Source organism: Ixodes scapularis, unplaced genomic scaffold (assembly GCF_016920785.2).
Source record: "Ixodes scapularis isolate PalLabHiFi unplaced genomic scaffold, ASM1692078v2 PGA_scaffold9__187_contigs__length_104089568, whole genome shotgun sequence".
Classification (NCBI taxonomy): domain Eukaryota; kingdom Metazoa; phylum Arthropoda; class Arachnida; order Ixodida; family Ixodidae; genus Ixodes; species Ixodes scapularis.
The window spans coordinates 53,079,543-53,102,300 of NW_024609884.1; the positions used below are offsets into that span (position 1 = coordinate 53,079,543).

Consider the following 22,758-nt stretch of genomic DNA (forward strand, 5'->3'; position numbering starts at 1 on the left):
ATTTTAAGTACAATTCAAGAGTGGCATAAAACGTTTTGTACTGCCTTTCTGCCCTTTACACGTTTTAAGAGGGCGCGGTACCTCTATTTATTCGTCCGTTTCAGCCACCAGATGGCGCGCGGCTCGAAACGTGGTTGAACGCGCAACTTGTAGATGGCGCCAGTATCGAAGTGTGAAAAGGCCCGCGTTATCCGCTGCGTGAAATAGATCCCGAAATGTGCCGTGTTCTCCCGGCGGAGGAAGTTTCTCCCTCCCTCGCGCGCGCTTGGTATGTACGCGCGGTGGCCGAGTCCGGCCTCTGCGCTGTGTAATGCAGTGGGTGGCGCTCGTTTCTGTTCGGAGGTAGGAATGAAAATGCCTGTCCCCTTTTTTACGACGCTCGTTTCTATAGCTTGTTTCTCTTTTTTTTTTCTATCTCAAGTGACCTACAGTACTGCCTGTTCGAAATCGTCCTTTGCGGTGAGCGATTGAGAGTCAGGTTAGCATTTTATTTGGGTCAGCACTACACGTTCAATGGAGACCTCGGGCTGCGATGTAAATATGCATTGCTCCCCAAAGTGTGTCCAAGGTGCGCAATGACAATTGGAAAGGGTATTGAAGGCGCGCGACCGTCGGTTGGTAAAATACGTGCGTTATATTCACTTATTCAGTCCAATCATTTTTGCCAACGTCTTTTATCTGTTTCGACAAATTACATGGTCGAGTCTATTGAAAACCTTAGCTAGATTGGACGTACGGAGTGTCCGGGCTTTAAATAAATTTGCTTCGTTTATGTGAATGAATAACTGTTTTCTCTTTTCCGTGCTCGGTGCTATGCAAAAATCGCTGAGATGTTATGGTAGCTCAGTGTGGCGGCGTTTTGCACGCTGACTCACTATTGCATTCGCTGTGCACAATATGTGTTCAGATGGAATGTGCCAAATCGTATTTCCGATCGATATGATAGATTTACTTTGCTACGGTGTTAATTATATTTTCCTGATTTAAACTGGTTCGTCCCTGATCTGAGCCTAAGTTCAAATTCGAAGGTGCAGACAGGCTTAGCGTCGTAACAGCCGTAATGCGCAGAAAGAAATTAGTACCATGAAAGAAAAACAAAAGGATACGAGGTGGCTCAGTGTTGTAGAAGTAATGAGTGTGCAAAAGATGCCATCGTATGTGTTTTTTTTTTTTTTTTTTTAACTCTCCGCATCGCTGGGAAACGCTCAAGGTACCAGCAAAGACAGCGAGCTGGCGTGAAATTTCCATCGAGCGGAAAACGAGTGTCATTTTTATTTCATCATGCGCTTTCATTTTGATATGGCTCAATATGGGCGCGAAATAGTAACAGGTAAGGCAACAAAATTTAGATGTTAGGTCTGGAGCACCGCCATACTCAGCCGTGTTGGGGGCGGGATACGGCCCATTCGTCACATGTCGATTCGTCATAGGGCAACTGGTAACAGGCCCGTTCGTCACAGCGGAACATTGGTCATAGGGGATTCGTCACGCTGGCAGTTCGTCACATAACAACTTCAAGATTGTTAAACTTTTTTTTTTTCTATCTTGTTTTCTTAGGAAAGTTACGAAAGGGGGCCACTTAATTAAATCCGTACAAGGCCAGTGAGGTTGACTACGGGAAACAAAAGCATGTCCCAATGACCCCGAGTTAAGGCAGCATGCAGCCTTTAGCCTGCATGTTGTCTTATCGGGGTCACCTTTCTTACAAAAGACCTTCGAGAACATAAAGTTTACAATAGAAAAAAACCCACCGAACGCGATTCTTTTTTTTTTTTTTTTTTTGTGCCCTGTTTCAGGGCTTATTATGCCGGTTGCCCTCCGATTACAAAAATATCACGAGTCTCGATTTCTAAATGGAGGTAGTTACTACTAAGAGAGGTGGCGATATGCTTCTTCACGAAGGACATTCATTAATGTTTACGAAACTACGTTGTATTGGGCCTGCCGGCGGGTTCCCGGACATTTCATCGAACGCCGTTTCGTCGAACGCCGTTTCATCGAAAAAATGGACGTTTCATCGAACGCCGTTTCATCGAACGCCATTTTATCGAATCGCTGACGGCCGTTTCATCGAATGTCTTTTATATAAAAAGTGTGAAAGATGCTCTTTTATGCACGGATCGAGTGCATTTTCGTGTCATTCACCCATTTCATCGTCAGGTTTTTTAATGTACAAACTTGTAGCTGTTACAATTTATTTTGATGCAAGTAACCCATGAGGATATTTGTTCCGATTATTACGTTTGTTTCGCATATTGTGCTTATCTATTCACCCCCTCTGTATCACCCGATGGGCCTTGAGGGTATTGTAACAATTAAATAAAAAAGTCGCACTGCCGGTAAGAGCGCAATCCAACTCGCGGAGGCCAGAAGGCGACTTAGGTTTTGCGCAGGCGCAACAACTTTAGCCCTGTGAGCTACGGCCCTTACTGTGAGCCTCCTAGCCTGCCATGTGTTTCTATTGATACTTTTTTACTGCCCGAAGCTTGCATTAGCTAAAGCTGAAGTGCTATTTATGAAACTACAACGAAACATTTTTTTTTTTAGTTCTAAGACTCAAGTCAAAAGTAAGTCGTCACTTCAATTTTTTTTGAAAACTTTCGGGGGTTTATGTGTTCCTGCGACAGCCATTCACCGTTTAAGATGATGAGCAATTGTTCTTAAAAAGTCCCCCCCAGCCATGCTCCGTCGGTTCTCATAAAAAAGGCGGACCTTCTCATGCTATGGCCTTCTTCTTGCGAGGAGGCTCTTGGGAACTCAACATCGCCTCCAGCTTGCCTTCTGTCAGTTGATGTTCTGCGGCGATGCAAGTCAAAAACTTCCAGAACCCGGGATGGGCACCTCCGACCAGCTTCAGCAAGCGGGAATGCCACCCTGGCGTTCGATAAGACGGCGTTCGATAAAGCGGCGTTCGATGAAACGGCTTCGATGAAACGGTGTTCGATGAAACGGCGTTCGATGAAGCGGCGTTCGATGAAACGGCTTCGATGAAACGGCGTTCGATGAAACGGCGTTCGACGAAATGTCCGGTCCCACTGCCGGCGAAGAGCAGTTTGTAAAACTAAAATAGTCACCGATCACGCCAAGACTCGTGTAATCTCTTATTCAGGAGACCATACGCATGCATTTACAACACCAAGATAAACGTGCTTGGGTTCGTCATGAGATGAAGGAAAAAGCTGGTATGTACCAAAATCTGTTCCTGCTCTTGTATTCCCAAAACAAGGTCATTAATGTCCTTTATTCCAGTGGTAGGCCGTCTATCACCACACCAAATGCTTCTGGCTGCGGTTGCCTGTGTCAGTGACGACACTTCTTTGCAGATTCCCGCACCGCCAACACTCCGGCGCACCATCCGCAAGCAAAGGCAGCGGCCGAATTTCGAGTACAGCGTATCATCTTGCAGAGCCGACATACGATCGAATGCCCACAGAGTTCAAAGTAAAGTGTATTGCAGCGAAATATCACAGTGCGCGACATATTATGAAAATAATGACTGTTTTATTTGCATGCAGACCACAGCCCAAAAAAGACTCCTTTCTCCTCCACGATAGCGGAGAGGGCGACGGCGAAAGAATCCTGATCTTTGCTACCGAGCGCAACTTGAGCTGTCTGGCTCACGCGACTACGTGGTTCGCGGACGGGACCTTGAAAGTGACCCCGGCACAGTTCTACTAACTGTACACTGAGCATGCCACAGTCAACGGCGTGGTAAAGCCAATGGTTTACTGCTTGCTGCCCAACAAATCTGAAGCTACCTACAAAAGGTGAGCATTCAAGAGCTCTGATAAACGTATAAAACGAAACGCTCGGTGGTCCTATTATTGGATATGTGTTTAAACACTTCAAAATATGTTCGCTCGTTTTAAGGTTTTTCGACGTCGTTCCGAGTCACATGGGGTGCCAACTGCCTTGAGGTAGCTTACACGGACTTCAAGATAGCGGCCATCAACGATACAGGGATGTTTTTTTCAGTTCAGACAATTCAGATGACGAGTTTGCTGTTCTGGTATGCGGCATTCTATCTATACGTCTTATTGTTGTCTTCAGGTAAGCCAATTGGTTACTTTATTTCTTGTTGATTTTCAAATTGGAACGCATCCAGCATTGGCCTTCTTGCCAATCGCCGACATTCCCGAGGCCTTCAAGGAACTTCTCGAGATTTTCCCCACCGATGCCTTACTCGTGGCGGACTACTCCGAGGACGTGTATATCGGGAGACCCCGTCGAAACGGCTTGTCGTCGGCCACCTCCCCTCCTCTGGTTTGGTCAGTCATAGAATCAACACTAGCAGAAAGGCCAACAAGGACGAACAACAGTATCGAAGCGTGGCTCCGGGAACTGCACGTAAGAACTGACAGAATCCTCTGAGAACTTGGACGCTTTCTGTAGTACATTTTTGCATTTGTGGCTCAAAATTTCAGTACGGTGCCCACTCAAAAAGCTTTCTCCACGAGTGTGTGTGTTCTTTTTTTCTTTTTATCCTTGACAGAGATGAAACTGGCTCAAGCAGAGGGCGGCACGACATCTTCGACGGTGTCCAAGAAGCACGACGACAGCAAACGGCGTCTTCAAATCATTGTGAGCCACTACAATGGTCGCAATCGTCTAGAAACCCTGAGGGTGGCAGCTAGGAATATCACTTTTTAATTTTTTTTTTATTTCGCTCAATAAATCTGTTGTTTTCTAAGTACAACGATGACTTGTTTGGATGTTCCCTCTCTTTAGTAAAATTAAATATACCGTACTAATCTTTAATGCTTGCACAGCCAGGTGAGTATTTGTTGGGCAAATTCAAATATCCGGTTCGCACAGTGACAAACATTCCTAGGGACAAATTCCCCTATGACGAATGTGACGAACGGGCCTATTACAAGTTGGCCTATGACGAATGCGCACATGACAAACAGGCCTACACCCGTTGGGGGCATCTCTCGCGAGTCAATACGGCAAAGGTATTGCGCGTCGAACTGTACGTGAAAGTTATCCGTTTCAGCGAAACCTTGATTTCGCAAAACTATTGTGGCTCGAGTCGTGGCTTCCAGTACTTGGAAGCCACGAGCGAGAAATAAATGACAGTTGATTTTGAAGGACAATCGCGACGTGGAAACCTATAAAAGAGAGTCCCGATAAGACGAGAGCTTCCCCTTCTCTTCAAGTGCGTGGGTTACGCTCTCAATCCTGCACCTGTGGTAACACTGCAGTCTTCTAAAATCGCTTTAAAAACGTTCCTGATCGCAACAACTTTTTTTTTTTTTTTTTGTCGAGGCGCTATTTCATTTTTTTTTTCTTTTTGTCTACCTTGATACCCCATCAGCGCAAAAACTACCATAAACTAAAAAAAATAAAAAAATAGTGGGCATACAACGACAACGCACCCACTGGGACCCGAGTCAAGGCAAGAACAACAAACTACTAAAAGGGGAAAAAAATCATGTTCGCATACACAGACAGAACGCCTCCATCGAAAGAAATGAATCATGCGCTTGTTCTGCCAGTCTCGTTGTGCGTCTGTCAAAAGCCACAAAGGAGGAACACAATCAGCGCCTACACCACTCCCCTCCCCTCCCCTCCCCCCGCCAACCCTAAAAAGAAGAAAAGAAAGGTTTCTTGGGCGCGCGCGCGGTCGCCCAAGCGATGACCTTGGAAGGGTATGCGATTGTAGCACGTTTGTCCCCCGGTTGTGCCCCTGTCTCAAATGCCACGGTCCGTTTCTCCCAAGTGCCCGTCTTATCTTCCCGAGTATCAACTCCGCAGTGATTCTGAATCATTCCGATGCTTTCCAACGTTGCAAAACTGTTAGACGAATATTTGCACAGAAGTATACACTGTTTGCAGAACTATCTACAGCGATAAAAATTCAAAAGTGCTGTGTTGGATTCGGGAACTGGTGTAGGTTTAGCTAATGAACTTTCCAGAAACGATAGTAGTTGTCGGGGTTCCAAGCGACTGGACAGGTCGCATTTATTGGTTCATTAAAAATTGTATTTTATAATCACAATCGTAACATCAAGGGCACGCCATTTTCTCATCACTTCTTCTACGAACAGAGTAGCTGTATTCGTAGCACACACAGACGGAAACGGTTGAGACTGTGCCCAAATAATATCTTCTTTTGGCAGGTACTGCGCAGCGATTACACACAATGCCTCTAACATAGACATGCTGCTCCACATGTCTATTCACAAGATGCAATACATCGTTCTCCCAACTTTGTTGAAATGGGCATGAAAGCGCGTAACCGTCACTTTTTTGAAGTTCGACTTAGAGGTGAAGTGTTTACCGTAAAAAGTCGTTAATTATTTATTTTTTTCCGTTCCATTACAAAGCTCGATTCACTTAAATTTTTGTTTTTATATCGTCTCTACAGCACTTTTACGTCGGTACTTTCGTGTTAGAGGACATCACATAATGTGCGAAAAAAAAACAACAAAAAAAACGGTAGGATCGATGCTGCATAGCCTTTTTTTTTGTGGACATCAAGAAAAAAAAAAAGATAGTAGTTGTCTTCACTTCGCACTGCATGTTTTAGCACGGAAGTTCCTATTTGGTTATGATGTCTTTATTTTCTTAAAAATTGTATACAGTAATTTAAATTACCGAATTACAAAAACGTAGAAATTGTATAATTGCTTTTCGTTGGGACGCCATGACGACAGCGACACTCGTGTTCCCTCGTGGTTTTCGCCAGCATTTCTACGATGAATTGCCAGGATCGCGAGATGCAGCAGCGTGACACTCCGTCTTCTGTGACGTCATTTGTTGCACTTCGGGACCACTTTTGATGTATGGCCAGCATAAGACGCTAAAAACACCAGTCGGAGACGCGCTGCAGGCGCCATAGTAGTGCTCCTAAAAGTAGCTGTCACGTGCCTTGCTCCGCGACTGTGATTCCCTCACAGCAGCTCTGACTGAGGGTTGCCAAATTACGGTGAAACGGAGTATAGACAAAACAGACCGGAAACGAGCTGCCAGCATACGATAGTCAAACTCCAACAAAAAGGATTAGTTTCTTCCCAAGCTGGACGACATTTACCGGGCATCTTTGGAGCTGCGAAGCTCAAAATCACGCGTACTCATAAGATTTTTTTTTCTCGCGTGTTTGTGATTTTTATGATGTCCTGCAAGCAAGAAAAAAATATATATGGTGAAGTCACTCCGAGTCACGAACATGAAGGATTCGCTAACATCCGTCAGGAGTGTGAACGGTAAATCGTCACGCAAACATATTCTCACAAGCTGCAAATATTTATTTGGCTTAGCAAGTAGAATACTAGTATACTAACGACATGTGATTATTGTACACAAGATACCATTTCTCGGTTCTTCAAACCCATTTCCCTAGTCTGAACGGTCGCGCTACGGACCGCGGCTAGCCGTGCCCTCGATAGACTACGTAGCTGCGTTGTGTCGTCTGCTACTGTACCGCCAACAGGAGAGCGATAGCTCTGTGTGCTCCACAGATGCGTGTTGCGGTATAACTCTGTACGTCTGTCCTAGAGGAAGACAAAAAGATAGGCTCTGTGACCCCCTCCTAAGCTAACAAAAACAAACAGAAGTATACTCGTTTGGACTGAAAGGTTTACAAAATAGTGACCAGACATTGGAAATGCATATGTCACAGAACTTGGTTTATGAAATGGCATCATTGTTTCGAGCAAGAAATCACCTGCTCACCACTGGGACGATGAAATCGTCACTATTTATTGCGTCAGGTATATTTTCGCTCATGAAGAAAAATCTGAACACATCCTTCTCCCAAAGTCCTATGTCGAATAATAAACACTTTTTTAAACATCTATGCACAAATAACTCATTTTTTTTCTACACTTGTATATACACGTTAATTAAACGAAGTCAAACCACATTTTTGATTAGATCTTGATGTCTACACCAACTACATTCATATTTTTTAGGGCTTTATTGAACGATAACTTCAACTATAGTTAATGGAACACGATGGCTTGATCTCAACAAAAACCTCAACGTGCGAAGCTTCCACAAACGGTCGCTTGCGAGTATTCTCAATGTGAGACTTCAGAAGCTTTCGCTTGCCATAGGGAGCTTGCTTTCGACTACAGCACTGCACGGGCCCGAAAAGCGCGGAGCGCGCTGCTGTGGGGAGAAGTTGACTTACAAGATGACGTGTTACGTGGTCACGTAAGATGGCGTCATTTCGTGCAGCGTGATCACGTAAGATGACGTCATTTCGTGTAACGAGATCATGTAAGGTGACGTGTTTGTGTCACGTGATCACGTAAGATGACGTCAGTTCGTATGAACTGACGTCATCTTACGACAACGCCAACAACATTAGTGCCGTCCGGAACCATTGACCTTAGAAACGCGCCTCTTCGCTTGAAGAGCTGATATGCGTTGATTGTTATTTGTTTCTTTTGCCTACTACAGACCATTCAAAAACTCGCCTTCTGAGTGCCACCAACTTCGTCTACTGGGCTGTGAAGCGCGTTCGAGCGTGCGCAATACCTCTCTAGGCCGAAAGATTGTACACTGAGTATGCGTTCACAGCTCAATGACTTAGGCATTTTTCGTCAGGATAGATGCTCCCACGAGAAGAGCGTAATGGATATGTGAATAGAATTGGAAATTTGAAATGTTCTTGTCCAATCGCATTTTTCTTTGGTTATCAACGCTTTTTAGCGTCATCACAAGACGTTCAACCCATAATACACTGGTGATTAAAAAATAAGCACCGAAAAACATGCACCGATTTTCGCTCAAAAATAAACACCGGAAAAAACATACCGTAATCATTACCCATGTCACCTTTTGGGTGATATGTGAATTTCCAGAAGAACAGCGAGTTATCACCCTCCCCTAGGAATACCCTGACTACAGAGCAGGCGACCCGTTTTTCCCCGCGTTAGATTGCGGTGACCACGAACCGTACGGAGGTCACAGGACGTCCGTGAAAAATAAAAAGGAGGCAAACAACGATCTACTCTGTGCACGCTTCATCCCCGATTTCCACGACCCCAAGGCCGAAGGACGTTTGTGTGAAGGATAACAATAAAATAAAACTTTGCGTCAAAAAAAAAAAAAAAAAAAAAAAAAAGAAATAAAAAGCCGTTTTTAAAAGAAAAAAAAAAGTAGAAACAAGCACAACGCGTTGACGGACCGCGAGGTTGTGGAACACCTCGCGGTCCGCTTGCCACAGGACGGTTGTCTTCGACCCATAGCTCCAAGGTGAATTTGCCACTTGCGAAAACACGGAGACCTACCCAGCGAGAACCAGGAAAGCAAGACACGCACACTGACGCCTCGGCGTCCAGAATGAAACAGGATACGGGCGCGGAATACGGCCGCGGAAGAACACCTCGCACATTGCCGATCCGGCTGACCTCCGAACGGACGATTTCGCATTTCGTGGACAGCGAGCGCCACCGCACGGGAGAGAGAGGTACCTTAAAAACGACGAAAACAAGCACCGACACCTTGGTTCTTTATATTTGCTGTAGTTACGGAACAAATCGACTTACATGAATAATTTGAATATTATTCAATTCCGTAATAAATTTAGAAGACATTAAGCGCAATACTTCTTATGTTTGAATTTAGATAATTTTGTAAATTCGCTCCGAACGCAAGAGTGCCGAATTAACCGATTTTGACTATTTTCATGATTTTTTAAAGAATATAATTAAATTTATGATGAAACATTTGTTACGCTTAGTGTCTCGATAATGACTCAACGTCTTTAAAGCCGAAATTTTCAAGAAGATCCGCGCAGCCGTTATTATATGAGAATTTTTTTAATTTGGTGAAAAACCTCATGTATTCTCTATGGGGCTCTGAGGTGCGCCCCCTCTTAAAAGGGGAAGTAATAGCCGGCCTTGGAACACCCCCGTAATATCTTTCTCTTTCAAAGTTACTGAAGCAAGGACTTCAATACTAGTTTTCAGTTTTTAAGTCTAGCATTTGTAAGGTTAAAATTTTAATGTTAAGATTTCATTGGAAAAAAAAAAAAGGACCTATCTGAACAGGGGGAAACACCAGTCCCGTCCCGTCCGTCGTCTCCCCCCCCCCCCCCCCCCCCCCCCCCCCCAAATGAGGGTTCCCATAAAAACTTAAATAAACTCGGACATCATAACTAGGGTTTAGTGTTTTCGGGGTTTATTAATGCAAAAGTATTAACTACCCCATGGAGCGGAGCCGGCGGCATCTGAAACCACAAAACAAACGCGAAATAAATGCCCATCCTCCCATTGACTGAGCAAAACGGCTCCTAGATAACCATTGGCGACCGCTTCACGAGAGCGCGTGCTTGGCCGCCGGCTGCAACCTCGACAGTAGCAAAACGTGGCCGTCCACGCGGGGCTTATGTTGAAGAAAGATTACAGGATTCCTCAACCTCCAGGGAGCAGAATACTTGGAAAACGTCCCAGTATCGATAAGAGAAGGAAACGAGATAAGATTTGTGATTTCCGTAAAAAAAGCAACCTCGATGACTGCTCAGTGCGGATTGTGTTCCAGGTCAACACAAAACATAGCTGCACATAAAACTTTTTTCCATAAACCTCACATATTTCTTATCAGGGTTTTTCGGTTTTCCCAGACTCTGATAAAAACCGACTTGGGGTTAATTATCGGGGCTTATTGGTATTTACCGAAAACACGGAACCCTAGTCGTAACTAAGAGTCAAGAAAGTTGTAATGCAAGCCATACATACCCAAGCCTTCTTCTATTTTACGGTTGCGAGATGCTAACCAGTCAGCCAGGTTGCCAGAGCACAGCTCCATTTGAATGAACAATACACCTTTCACATTCTGCAACAAGAGATCCAAGTTGAGTTGACCTTGCTTTGTTCCCACAAAATAAAAATAAAGCTAACAAAATAGAAATTTTCACTTAAGGATCTTATCCAAGCCCCTCAAAAAGCCTAGTCTACGTAACATTGGCAGGTATCTTGCAACTTTGCTTTAAGCAACACTTTGTACGGCCCCGGATATGGGGGTTTCTAAGCCAATGCCTCAGAAAATGTTGTCTGTTATTATATTGGGTCGTCAAGATAAATCCGGACTTTTTCTAGGTTTCGTCTCTTAACAATACAGTGAAGCTAACCGGCCGTATTGCGCTTCTGAGGCCACGTGATTTGACACCGGACTATTACATAAACAATTCACGACTTGCTCAAAAATGAGCAGGGAGTATGACCGGAGGGCAGCAACACTTGAATCGCTTAGCGCCGGAAAGTCACCTAAGCCAAACATTGGGTGGTATGGCTACAAGAAGTCACAAGTTCATAGCATTGCCAAGACGTTCAGATAATGTCGGCCAGGAAGACGTTACGGCAGACCAAGCAAAGCACAGAAAACGGTTGATATTCATTTGATCTTTTTCTCTGTGTTTACCTGAATATGGTGAATTTTTTTTGTTATCTCGACGACCCTGTACTTTCTATCCTAGAATCCACATCCCTATAGAGCGCAACAAATACTTGCCGAAGCATTTAGCAGCTGGAAAGCATGTTCCCTCGCCGTTTCAATCCTGCGTTCTCCCGATTCATCACTCGACGTTTTCCTTCTCGAATACTTGAATGTGTCGGTCATGCTCTTTCTGATTTCACTGTCACTCCTAGAACTGTGCCGGACACGCATATGGAATTCTGTCCTTGAAAAAAGTGAATCACCACTAGCGAAAACAATGTTCGCATCAGAAGGCTCTTGGAGTGAAGCACACCGGCCTTCCTGGTCTCCGTTATTGACACAATTACTGTCGTCGCTTTCAGTGAAAAAACTAGTTGAGCGCTGCAGCGAGGGCCTTGGCATGCCCGAGCTCTTCTTCGACGCCTGCTGGGAGGAGCAATGGCAACTAGGGCTCGTGGTGTTCCCATAAGTGTGCGACGTCGATGATAAGGGTATGGTACTGTAAGGAAATAAAGCAACCGTAAAAGATCACCAGAAAAAGTTCTGAATCTCATGTGTAGCACTTACCACCAAATTCACAAACCTCACTCCATTTGAGGGGCCCCTCCACTTCCTCAAGGAAGGCACAAAGGCTGCCTATTTGTTGTCGCGATCGGCCCCCGCCCCCCCCCCCCCATTGCCGGCCCTGGCGCCTTCCTTGGTGAAGTGGAGGGGCGCCTCAATTGGAGTGAGGTTTGTGAATTCGGCGGTTAGTAAAGAATGCACCCAGTATTTGACGACAAACTGTGATGTTAATGTGACCTAGTAAAGCTGTCGGAAAAAGATAAAAACTCATTTTCAAACAGGATTCAATTCCTAATCGTGTCAAGAACGGAAGAAATCTAGTCAAATCCTTTTTGTATCAGAAGTAAATGCCATCAATCAGTTTTTTCCTCTTTCGTGCATAAGACTGCTAGAAAAGACATCTGTGCTTGCGCACCCACAAGAGGAAAGAAAAAAATCATCAATGGGTATGTTGACTATTAAAAAAGAGAAAACTGTGGTTTTATTGCGAAAATTTGTGAATTAATCTTTTGTATTTCATTCTTTGCATTTTTTCCGGAATTCATTCATTTTATCCCTTAAAGGCCGACGTACACTTCGCGCTTTCCTTCTTCCGATTCCTCCTCTCCCCTTTCTACCCTGCCCAGCACTGCCTGCTTCCTCCTCCCCCATGGGGAGGAGGATCTTCTGCCTTGCAGAATCTCCAGTCTGGTAGTCGGCCTTTAACCAATTTTTAGTCGCGGTCAGACAAAAGGTTTGCAGCAGTACTTTGATAATACCTGACAAAGTTGTCATACATAGCATACGTTTTTGGGTCAGTAAATCTTGGTGCAATCGTTTATGTATCAAAACTCTATCCGCAACTTAAAGAAGAAAAAAAAAAAAAAAAACGCCATTAAGCATTGGTAACCGCTACGGTTGCTTATGCCAGTCAATGATAGTGAGCAATGACCTGCGAGGGAGCCCTGCTACAACAGTCACATTTTGCAATGGCCACCAGAATTTGAGATGTAGCAAGCCAAAGAGATCCACTACATTTGATGGGTGAAACATCACCTACGTACCAAATTTAGCGGACAGTAATTCTGCGACTTGGTCAGTAGCGTGCAGCTCTAGCATTGCACAAGCGAAGTGCACCAGACTTGCAACATCGTTGTGCAACGTCACTATTGTAACATGTTCCGCACAGAGAACTGTTTGCGAGGCGATCTCGGTAGTAGCGCTAAAGTTGTCGGGCGTCCTGCTTCGAACATTAGTTTCTTCTTTTTTTTTTGCACATTGTACATGGTGCTGTCAGCTTTTCAGCGAGTGCTAAAATATATCTAATGAAAGTGAGCATATGAATCGTTTTTTAAAAGCAGTGCTTGGTTGGTTTTTATTAACACTTGAAGCAGGGCTGCCAACACGGAAAGTTACAATTTCCCGAGCGGACGCCTGCAGTTTCCCTATTTCTGCTTAAATTTCCATCGCTTGTTCAAATAATTATATAGGTAATACTAAATATTCATTGTTTTCTGCATCACTTCCATTTTTATCATGATAAATATGTTATATGCAGAGTGCAAGTTCGTCTGCTTCTTGAAAAGGGTTGCGATTATGTCAGAATGCCGAGCTCTTATTGGCCGATTGAAAAAAAATAGTGGCTATACCCCAACGCATCTAGCATTGAGATCTACCCACTTTCCTTTCAACCAAAGCCAATCAGAGCTCAGCGTCGTACTGACATCACGGCAACCCCTGCGCAAAAAGCAGACGACTTGCTCTACGCATAGCGAAATATACGCCTCGCGCACGTTTTGCAATAAATTAGTTTATCAGGCCAAAACCGTGGCCAAAACAAATCTGATGAGGGGAACTGTTACCGGGACATTCAAACTGACAAATGAAACCCTATTTTTGCCTTAGATGTTATGCACGTCATCAGGACATGATACTGCTTTAATAACTTTATTAGCACTTTTTATAATAGTCATTCCATTACAAAAGGTGTAAAACCCAAGCCAGAGTTCTCAAACTGAAACACACGGAACACAACGGCACTTCACGAAATATTATCAGTCATAGTAAGTCTCAATCTCCAGACACTTGAGTATTTCTTTTTGCACTCAAGTGTTTTTCTTTGGAGAAGGCACAGCGGTGCTCTCAGAATCTTCGACTTGGCTGGTACCTTCCTCCACTGTTTTCAGGGGGCTATTAAAACTGATTTCGCCGAAAAACGTTAGATGGATGGATGGATGCTAACGGCTGTACCCTTTATAATAAGTGGTGTCTTGCGCCAACTAGCCTAGTACTCCTCCGTGTTGCCAGATGGTCACACCACAAACCGCCAGACAGCTAAAGGAAATAACCCAAACGTAGCTAAAGCCGCTAAAATTCGTTGTTATCTCGAAAAAAAAAAAAAAAAAAATCATAATTGACCTATAAAATTCCGGATATATAGACCTTTTCTGCAAGTGCGCCGCCATCTTGAATTGACGTCACTTCCAGTATCGGCAGAAACATTGTTTTGCCTTTGCCACGTCAATAGAAGGCATTTAGGATATAAGCGTAACCGTCACACTTTCTCTTTTTGCCTCCCCTTTGTTTTTTTACTATTTGCAGGTTGAAACGTTGGATTATTTTTTCGTCGCCCATACCGGATACGCCTATTAGGTGGCTGGGGACGAGAGTACACAGAAAAGGTCTATACAGTGCCCAAAATTTCCCTTAAACTAGCAAGATTTTTTTATTCCAGCATAGACCCGAATATTAGCTTAATCTGGGAAATCTCCCTTGGGTTGGCAGCCCTGACTTGAGGGTACATATACACAGAAGAAAAAATCATATAACAAACTATTGGCGGCGGGTGCGAACTACAGAGGGCGCTCCTCTAGCTATCATCATGATCGTTTGTGACGTCACAGGTAGGGCAGACTGGGACAGAGGGCGCAGGTGTTCGATTCCTCGGCTCTGTTTGGGCAACGCACAGCAAAGCCCGTTTCAAGCGTTGTGTTTATACTCGGAGAAGTGATATTTGTAATAGGACATTTTACCAAAGCTTGTAACCGTGGCATGCGTACTGGTGCTAACAAACACTTTTGGCGCTCAAGTGTCGAAGCGCTCGGATGGTGTTGCGCCTGTTCTCTACCCCAGTACAAAAAGCTGGATGATGAAAATAGAATATCCAGCGCTTTACCCCACTAAAACATCTACCACGGCAATAGGGTGTATTTTTTAAATTATTATTTGGACTAAATAGAACTGTGAAAGAAATGTCTCACCAAATTGAAAATAGGAAAGCGAAATTCGAGAACCTCTCGCATGTGTAGTAAACACTTCAGTGAAAGTGACCCTGTGTATCCTGTTGGTTGCAATGTGTTCTGTGGGTGCTGGTTTCCTACTAGTTACAAGTTGACTCCTTTTTTAATTTTGTAAACCAGTGAACAAACATTTCGTCAAGATAACTGGCAGGAAGAAGCAATGGCTGGTTTCTGGCAGTGTTTCAACAAAATCCCCGCTTATTCCCCCGGTCAACGCGAAATGTACGAGACCCCCTCGCGATCGAACTTTTAAATCTAGTAGATGACACTTCAGTGTCCCAAAAGATGAGGTATACACCTGTTATGAATTACCATCGTTTGTATGTTTAATTTTGCGGACCTAAATGCGCATAAAGTGTAATGCGCTTCTCAGCGAGCGATTTTACTGTTGTAAACAATTCTTAGTGAATATTGAATAGAACAAATTAATCAGTTTCCTGAATTTGCTGGACCATGGGGCCGACAATTTAATGATTTACAAAAATTTCTGCTTTTCCGTTTATCAGTAGTCGCGATGTGACAAACTTCTTTGCCGTGTATTTGATGCGGGAGGAGCTAAGCGTCAGTTGCTGACGAGCATTTTCTCATCAGCAACTCTCGAGTCGCACTTGGATAGAAGCATCGGTATCAGCAAGCTCAAGGTAGCTAAAACAAATGTGCGGCACTTTGCAACACATCTGTGCGTGCATGCACAGCCAAGACAGTGTCATTTACTCTGGTGAATGCAAAAACCTTTTTCTAAAGCAGCCTCCACAAATCCGGAAAAAAAGAAAAAAAGAAAAAAAAAAAAGCAAGGATTAAAGAGGCTATGAAGAGCCTTGATGCACGCAGCACAAGCTGTAATGTGAAGCTCCAAGCTAGTTCTGAACATTTTAAAGTTTTTTTTTCTTTATAATAAAAAGCAACTTTGAGGAACTGTGTCATACACGTTTCTTTCATAAATAAGCCGTTTTTAATCGGCATATATGCAAACTAACATAGCCACTCCGTGCTTTGACATAGCGTGTTGTCTGCTCGCATCCTACCAGCTCCGTCACAGAAGGGCGCCCAGGAGAGTGCCCGCGAGGTGGCGCCACCCAGAGTAGTTTATTGGGAGAGTTTGGCCATACATTGGTTTGAATAGGCGAGCATCTCAAGGCCAACCACAGGCCTCGAAACAGCCCCTAGCGGTGGTCAAGAGCTCTAAATATGCGACACGACTAATTTAAGCAGTTTTAGCGTTGCTAGAGAGACAAGGTATAACTCTCGGTGACTGAAAACTTGGCGCATCTGAGGTTTTCATTACGTCCATATTCAACGGCAGAATGAACGAACGTGCGCTCCAAACCAGGGCCGACTTGCTTGAAACATTGTCTCAGCTGAGACTGGGGGAAAGAAAGCACTGCCAAAGCCAGCGCACGAGCTGAGTGGGACTCAATCCACGTCTCGAGATGCTCACGCGCTCCAGCCTTTACACTGTTTTCTTTCAGCCAGTCTCAGCTGAGCCGCTGTTCTACCAAGCCGGTCCAGGGCAAACTGTCACCGAGACGCCGAGATTGAAAGCTTCTATTTCACGCTTTAAATGTTGTTTGCAATATTGTGACGTCGCGGTCTGCTGATTGGTTGGCGCTGTGTCATCCTTTTAGTTTACGCTCTAACCGCGGGGGCAGTATTCGGCACTGGCGGCGGCCTTTGCTCCACCCATTGGCCAAACCCTCCCAATAAGCGGCTCTGGGTGCCACCAAAACATCTCGTCGCAAATACATCATTACAAATACAGGGGTTCAATTAAAAACTGAACATCAGCAAAACCACGTCTCACAAATGTGCAACAAAGGTTGAAAAAAAATGTTTTTTTTCTTTTGCATGTGTTCTTTAATGAAGCGTCAGGTCCCGTTTTCATGGGAATGTGCATAGTTGCACAATCAGTACTAAGCAAATGGAAGAGAACCGAGAAAATGTTTACTTGCTAAAAACATTATTTTAGAAAAATTAAACATGCTACGAAAATGACACTTTCCATAGAGTACAATTTTAAGCTTTCTGTGGTTACATCTGTCAATACATTTAATTCGCATTTGTGTGTGTACGGGCCATTTTTTTCATATTACTGAATTTGGCATGTTTCAGTTAGCAACATTTGTCCATTACTTAAAAACTGGAAAGAAAGGCACTTGTGATTTCATTGAAGAACTGCAGAAAAATGTGCTTTCTTTTACATTGAACTGAATAGCAGCAGAGCTTTTCAGAACTCTGCCTCGCCACCCCTCTCCTCCTCCTCCGATGTCCCATTTTCTACGCTGAAGGTAATGGTCACCCTACTCTTGACTGCCTCAAGAACTGAGGCTGTAAGACGCGGTTCAATGGCTATGTTAAATAGCCAGAAATTAAAGGAGCTGTGCAACAATCTTAACATTAAAATTATTGGCATCTTCTACTTTTGACATTGTTTACCTTGTCACAAAGAACAGAAAACACATCTCCTTCCTTCTAAATGTTGTAATTCCGCCACGTAATTGTGTGGCAAAAATGAGAATATTCCCGACCTGCAGCCGCGAGCGGCAGCGGCATGACGTCAATGGGGGTCTTGTAGAAAGATAGCAAGTTGTGTGAATACCTGCTCAATAAAAGGAAACTTTTTTATAAATCTTGTCATTCCAACAAAAATATAAATGCGTCAAAATCCTGGTATCCCTCTGCCAAGCTGCACACTCCTGACCTCGTCACACGAAGCTGACGACATCACTTTCATATTCCTTTTTCATGGCAGTCACTTTTCTGCGTCAGTATTTACCTACATGGCCAGCCCTATAACATATATGAGCAGTTGTTTTTTTCGAAACGAGCTAAATCCCAAAACCGAACCTAAGCCGATTTCGGCTGAAATTCGAAGTATATCTAGGGTTCATCGTTTCAAAAAGGTGTTATTATGAAATTGGTTATATTATGCGAGAAAAAACAATGTAAGGTTGGCCGTGGAATAGGGTTCAAAGCTAGTCCGATGAGCACACATTTTTTTGTTTATCTCAGTTTCGCTTCAAATAGATTTAGCTTATTATGAAAAAAAAAAAAAATCCTTATATGTTAAAGTATAAAACCCAAAAATGTCCATTCCTGATTATAAAGTAAGGCAGAGTCGATACCTTTGACAGCTGTCGACAGCTGATAGGCCTTCAGTGACTGTCACTACTGGCATGTTCTCGATCCAGGCAGTCTTGTAGGCCACAACATGAGGATGTGAAAGCTGGGCAAGGAGCTCAACCTCTCTGAGTATCTGAAAGGGTAGTTCAGTAACAATGGCACTGGCACTGGGAAACACATAGGAGTGAAGTGCAGTCAATCAGTGAGCATACCTGTTTCAGCAGCTTGTGATCATAATACTTGAACGGAATCTTCTTGATGGCATAAACATATCCATCCATTCGTTTCTTTGCCTAATAAGAAAACAGAGAGGAGAAAGTTAATGATTCAGCTTCACTGAAGGATGACTTAAAATTTAAAAGGATGCAAATAAAATTAAGAAAAACACACAGGGTGTTTTTTTTTTTTAAAGCTTTACAGTTTTGTATTGTGAAAGCTATACTAATAAGGACTGTGTAGGTGAGTTATATGGCCAGGGGGACATAATATAAGAGGCTAATAGTTACAATAAGGCAAATAATTTTGTTAATGAACTTTTTAATAAGTGAAAATAAACCTATGGTTCCCATTGGACCAGTACTCAGTTGAAATATCAACTTAGTACTGGTTTACCGAAGAGCGCACAATATCTTGCGGCTACCCCTGGAATTATGGCCATGAGGATGAACAAACAAACAAATATTTACAATAAATTGTAAATATGTCATCTTTTGGGTTCCCCTTTTGCTTAGCAGTGGCAGTGACCCACCTTAGTTTTGGAATTTGCAGCTGCCGGGTGGACTGCATTGCATATGCTGCGACGGAAAAGTCGTACAGTACAGGATAACCTATTTACCAGCGGCAATTTGCACAAAGGCAGAGTAGGCAGTACTGACAATGCTGTTTGCCACTGTTCAGATATGCAAAGAGACCACGAGGCATTCTGCGCATTCACTAATGCACTTGCTCTCATAACAATAGCTCTGGGGGTGGCCATAAAGTGCTGTGTTCTGACTGGCTGATGCTAGCTTGATTTTACTGACATCTTCATCACCTATGACTTCTCAGATTTCCATCGCTGTGAACAGGGAAGGTCATTTCAAAACTGCAGCAAAGGATCCCAGATCCAGTAAGTTCGTAGGTTTGCCCCCAAAGGAATTATTTTAGACTTCCCGGTTGCAAAATACACTGAAACCAACTTTTGCACTTCATCAATTACCTTGCACACAATTCCAAAGCCACCTTGAGCAATCTCTTCGATTTCTTCAAAATCATATAAGTAGCGCCCTTGTCGACCGTCAACCTCATCGAAACCATGGATAGCAAAGTCCTGTCTCGGTCTGCAAGGGTGGGCAACACGTGATGATCGACAATAATGCAGTGCACATTCTACCAACTTGACAGCTTTGGCATTAAACAGAGGGTCTAGCCAGTATGCCGACTTACCCAGGAATGGGCACCAAGCTATCGTCAGGCTAAAACAGAAAGGGAATGGACAGGATTGGCATGTGGCGATTACAGATACCTTTTGAAATGCAAACTTCTCCATACCTGGTACTTACCAAACTCCTCAAGTTTCTCTTCACATCACCAACAAGTGCTCCAAAAGCCCGACGAAACCTAAGTCGGATGGAGGATACTTCTTGAAGATCAGGAGTATGATCCAGTAACTGAAAATGAGACTCTTGGCATTAGCTCTCACACCTCCCCCCATTGTAGACAATAAAATAATACCGAAAAGTGATGATAGGTTTAACGAACCTGAAGCTGACTCAAACGGCGGCGTAATGCTGTGAACAGATATGCTCATGTTAGTAGCAAGCAAATCAATCGGCTGACACACAATGTCAAAGGAAAGTAAGTAATTCAATACTCATTATCACCCCCCCCCCCCCCCTAAAAAGAAAAAAAGAAAGAAAAAAGAAGCAGGTTTGCATTCTGCACAAAGTTGTTCTTACAGGATTTGGTTTCAGAGAAAAGAAAACGCTGCTTTTGCATTTGGAATGCGCACATTTTGTTAAAACAACAAAGAACTGGCCTAAATGTACATACAAGTATCTTAATTCAACACAGAAGGGATAAAGTCAATAATACTCTGTGGGGAGCCAAACTTAATTGTTTACTATGGCTATTGAGGTAAAAATGAGTACAGTATAAAATTCAGTCCTTACCTAAGAACAGTTCCTTTCTTATACTGGCATCATTCTCATAAAATATGCAGAGTTGCTCTAGCAAGGACTCTAGCAACAAGTACAATGGAACATTTGCTCTTGGTCGTGGAATCAGTGGGTCAGCAGGTTGTAGCCCTGTGAAGTATGACAAACACACACACAGCGTAAGTAAGGTAACCGCCACACGAGGTTGTGCTGCAATGAAGATCTGACTGCTACGCTAGATTTTCCTAGTTCATGTTTGCGCTACTTCTAGACTCCCTTCAGTTGTGTTCCGAACAGAGTAACATTAGCATTGCAAAATAAATAATGCAGTGTCCAGAGTGGCATACGATGGCACTTTATGCCTGCATTTGAGTGCCGTCCTACCATGCCCCTACCGAGAAAATCACATTCTTTAGTGAAGAATGTCTTGCTTTTGGCACTTTGTGACCGAAATTAGTATGCCTACTTTTGCTGTACCTTCTGTGTGTTAAATTTGCTAATTATGAGTTTACCCAAACAGTAGCATCACTAGGGGGGGAAGGTGTTGCGTCAGGCCACCGCCCCGGGTGCCACTGTACTTAGATTCCATAAAACTTTCTTTATAATAAATAATATCTGAAAACCAAAGAATGATATCCCTGGCTCGTTTGAAACACGTTGTGATTAGAATGTCTGGCTAGAAGTCTATGGTCTCACAACTATTTAGGTCAGAATACTTTAAAGGATAAAACATTGACATAAGGGATAAAACATAGAACATCGACATCGACTTGAAAGGACAAAATATCGAGGACGGGGACGTCCGTCCCCGTCCTCAATGTTTTATTTTTTCAAGTATTCGTATCTATTCACCAACACGCTCATTTTCAATTTTATATTTAGGTCATTGTTACTAGATTACCTCAGATGTGGAACTCCCGCAGAAAGGGGTACTCCCCCTCACTCACTTCAGTCTGCCTCCCATTGTTTGAAGTGCCACCTAGATTTTTGTTTCAAAACTGTGTGTTCCATAAAGTATGGTGGAACGCCATCTAGACACTGTGCTTCAAAACATACTCATTCCATAGAATACACTGCAGTTACGATAGCAGCCATCCGGCACGTCAAATGACAAGAGGCAAGCCGTGGTGAGAACGCGGGGGTACTGCTCGTGCACGCAGAGTATATGAGCAGTTCCGCAAGTGAGCTTATCTAATAACATTGATTTAAGTTCAATATTGCACGCCTTAAATTTTTTTTTTTTTACTTTTTTTGTAGATGCTGTTGCTGTTACTGGAGAATGTGAGATTGCAACTCACATTTATTTTCAATCACAACCTTTGCGAGCAAGCCACTTTAGCAAACTAAAGAGCTTGCATGCCTGCACAGCGCAGGCAATGTAAAAGTGTAATTGGTTTAGTTACAGTATTTTTCTTCAACGGTGAACAATGTTAAACTTCGCTATAGTTAAGGCCCAAACCCCTGTTCCACAGCAGGTGTGTAACAACGAGCGACAATTTTATACAAAATAACAATCGAAGGGAATGTAGAGTGTGTTCAAGGTTCGCCAGCATCCCAGGCGCACTTATATATTGTTATACGCATGCCAGTCCTGTCACTATATGAAAATGACCCCGTCATGCATCTTTACGAGCAGTTAAAACATTCAAAATGTAAAGTATAAAGTATGTGGGCTATGGAATGTGTTTCTTTTCATTATTTCCAATGCTGGGCATATGTTTTCGGGCATTTGTTCTCTGGCGTCTCCCTATTTTCAAAGAGTTTGAGCGCGGTGATGTATTGAACGCAGAACAGGCATTTTCGCATATATTCATGAGCAGAAAGAATAAAGCAGTATTTATTTATTGCAAATCAGACTGTATTACGTGGCCTTCAATTTATTTTGATCATCTACATGCACAGGAAGTTACTGATCCAGTGTCACTGCATAGTTCTTGCCACCTTTCTTGGTTTTCCAGATGCCCTTCGTTTGTTTGGCATGCACATCCCCCATGCTGAAAAGCGCTGATGCCGAGTTCGCGCTAAGTGTCCGAGAGTGTGCATAAATGCATGTACGAAGCTGTTTTAGCACTGTTTAATGCCATGAATTAAAAAAAAAAAGCAGTAACTTATTAATATTTTTGTTGCGTGACTGAGCAATGTTCCAAGCTATCCAGTACGTACAAATTATTCGTGATATTTGCTCTTACATTCGAGTGCAGGGAGAAAATGCACTCGCTTTTACCCTTAGATGTGCATTACCGGAAGTCAACTTTCGACTGGTTGCTGTCTGC

At 43.4% G+C, this 22,758-nt stretch overlaps 1 protein-coding gene across 2 annotated transcripts in view; it reads right to left on the reverse strand.

The window, feature by feature from the left end:
• LOC8026781 (eukaryotic translation initiation factor 2-alpha kinase 1) overlaps nucleotides 1-22,758 on the reverse strand; it is a 44,774-nt gene that overhangs the window by 16,799 nt on the left and 5,217 nt on the right. Inside the window, exons 2-10 of one of the 2 annotated variants that reach the window (XM_029992945.4) lie at nucleotides 20,501-20,635; nucleotides 20,091-20,119; nucleotides 19,892-19,999; nucleotides 19,776-19,804; nucleotides 19,549-19,669; nucleotides 18,563-18,643; nucleotides 18,353-18,483; nucleotides 11,464-11,887; nucleotides 10,692-10,788 (exon numbers count right to left, since the gene is read on the reverse strand). In XM_029992945.4, the coding sequence (XP_029848805.2) occupies nucleotides 10,692-10,788; nucleotides 11,464-11,887; nucleotides 18,353-18,483; nucleotides 18,563-18,643; nucleotides 19,549-19,669; nucleotides 19,776-19,804; nucleotides 19,892-19,999; nucleotides 20,091-20,119; nucleotides 20,501-20,635 (1,155 nt within the window). Of the gene's footprint in view, nucleotides 1-10,691; nucleotides 10,789-11,463; nucleotides 11,888-18,352; nucleotides 18,484-18,562; nucleotides 18,644-19,548; nucleotides 19,805-19,880; nucleotides 20,000-20,090; nucleotides 20,120-20,500; nucleotides 20,636-22,758 lie in introns of both variants that reach the window. The other variant, XM_042287144.1, reaches the window with a different exon arrangement.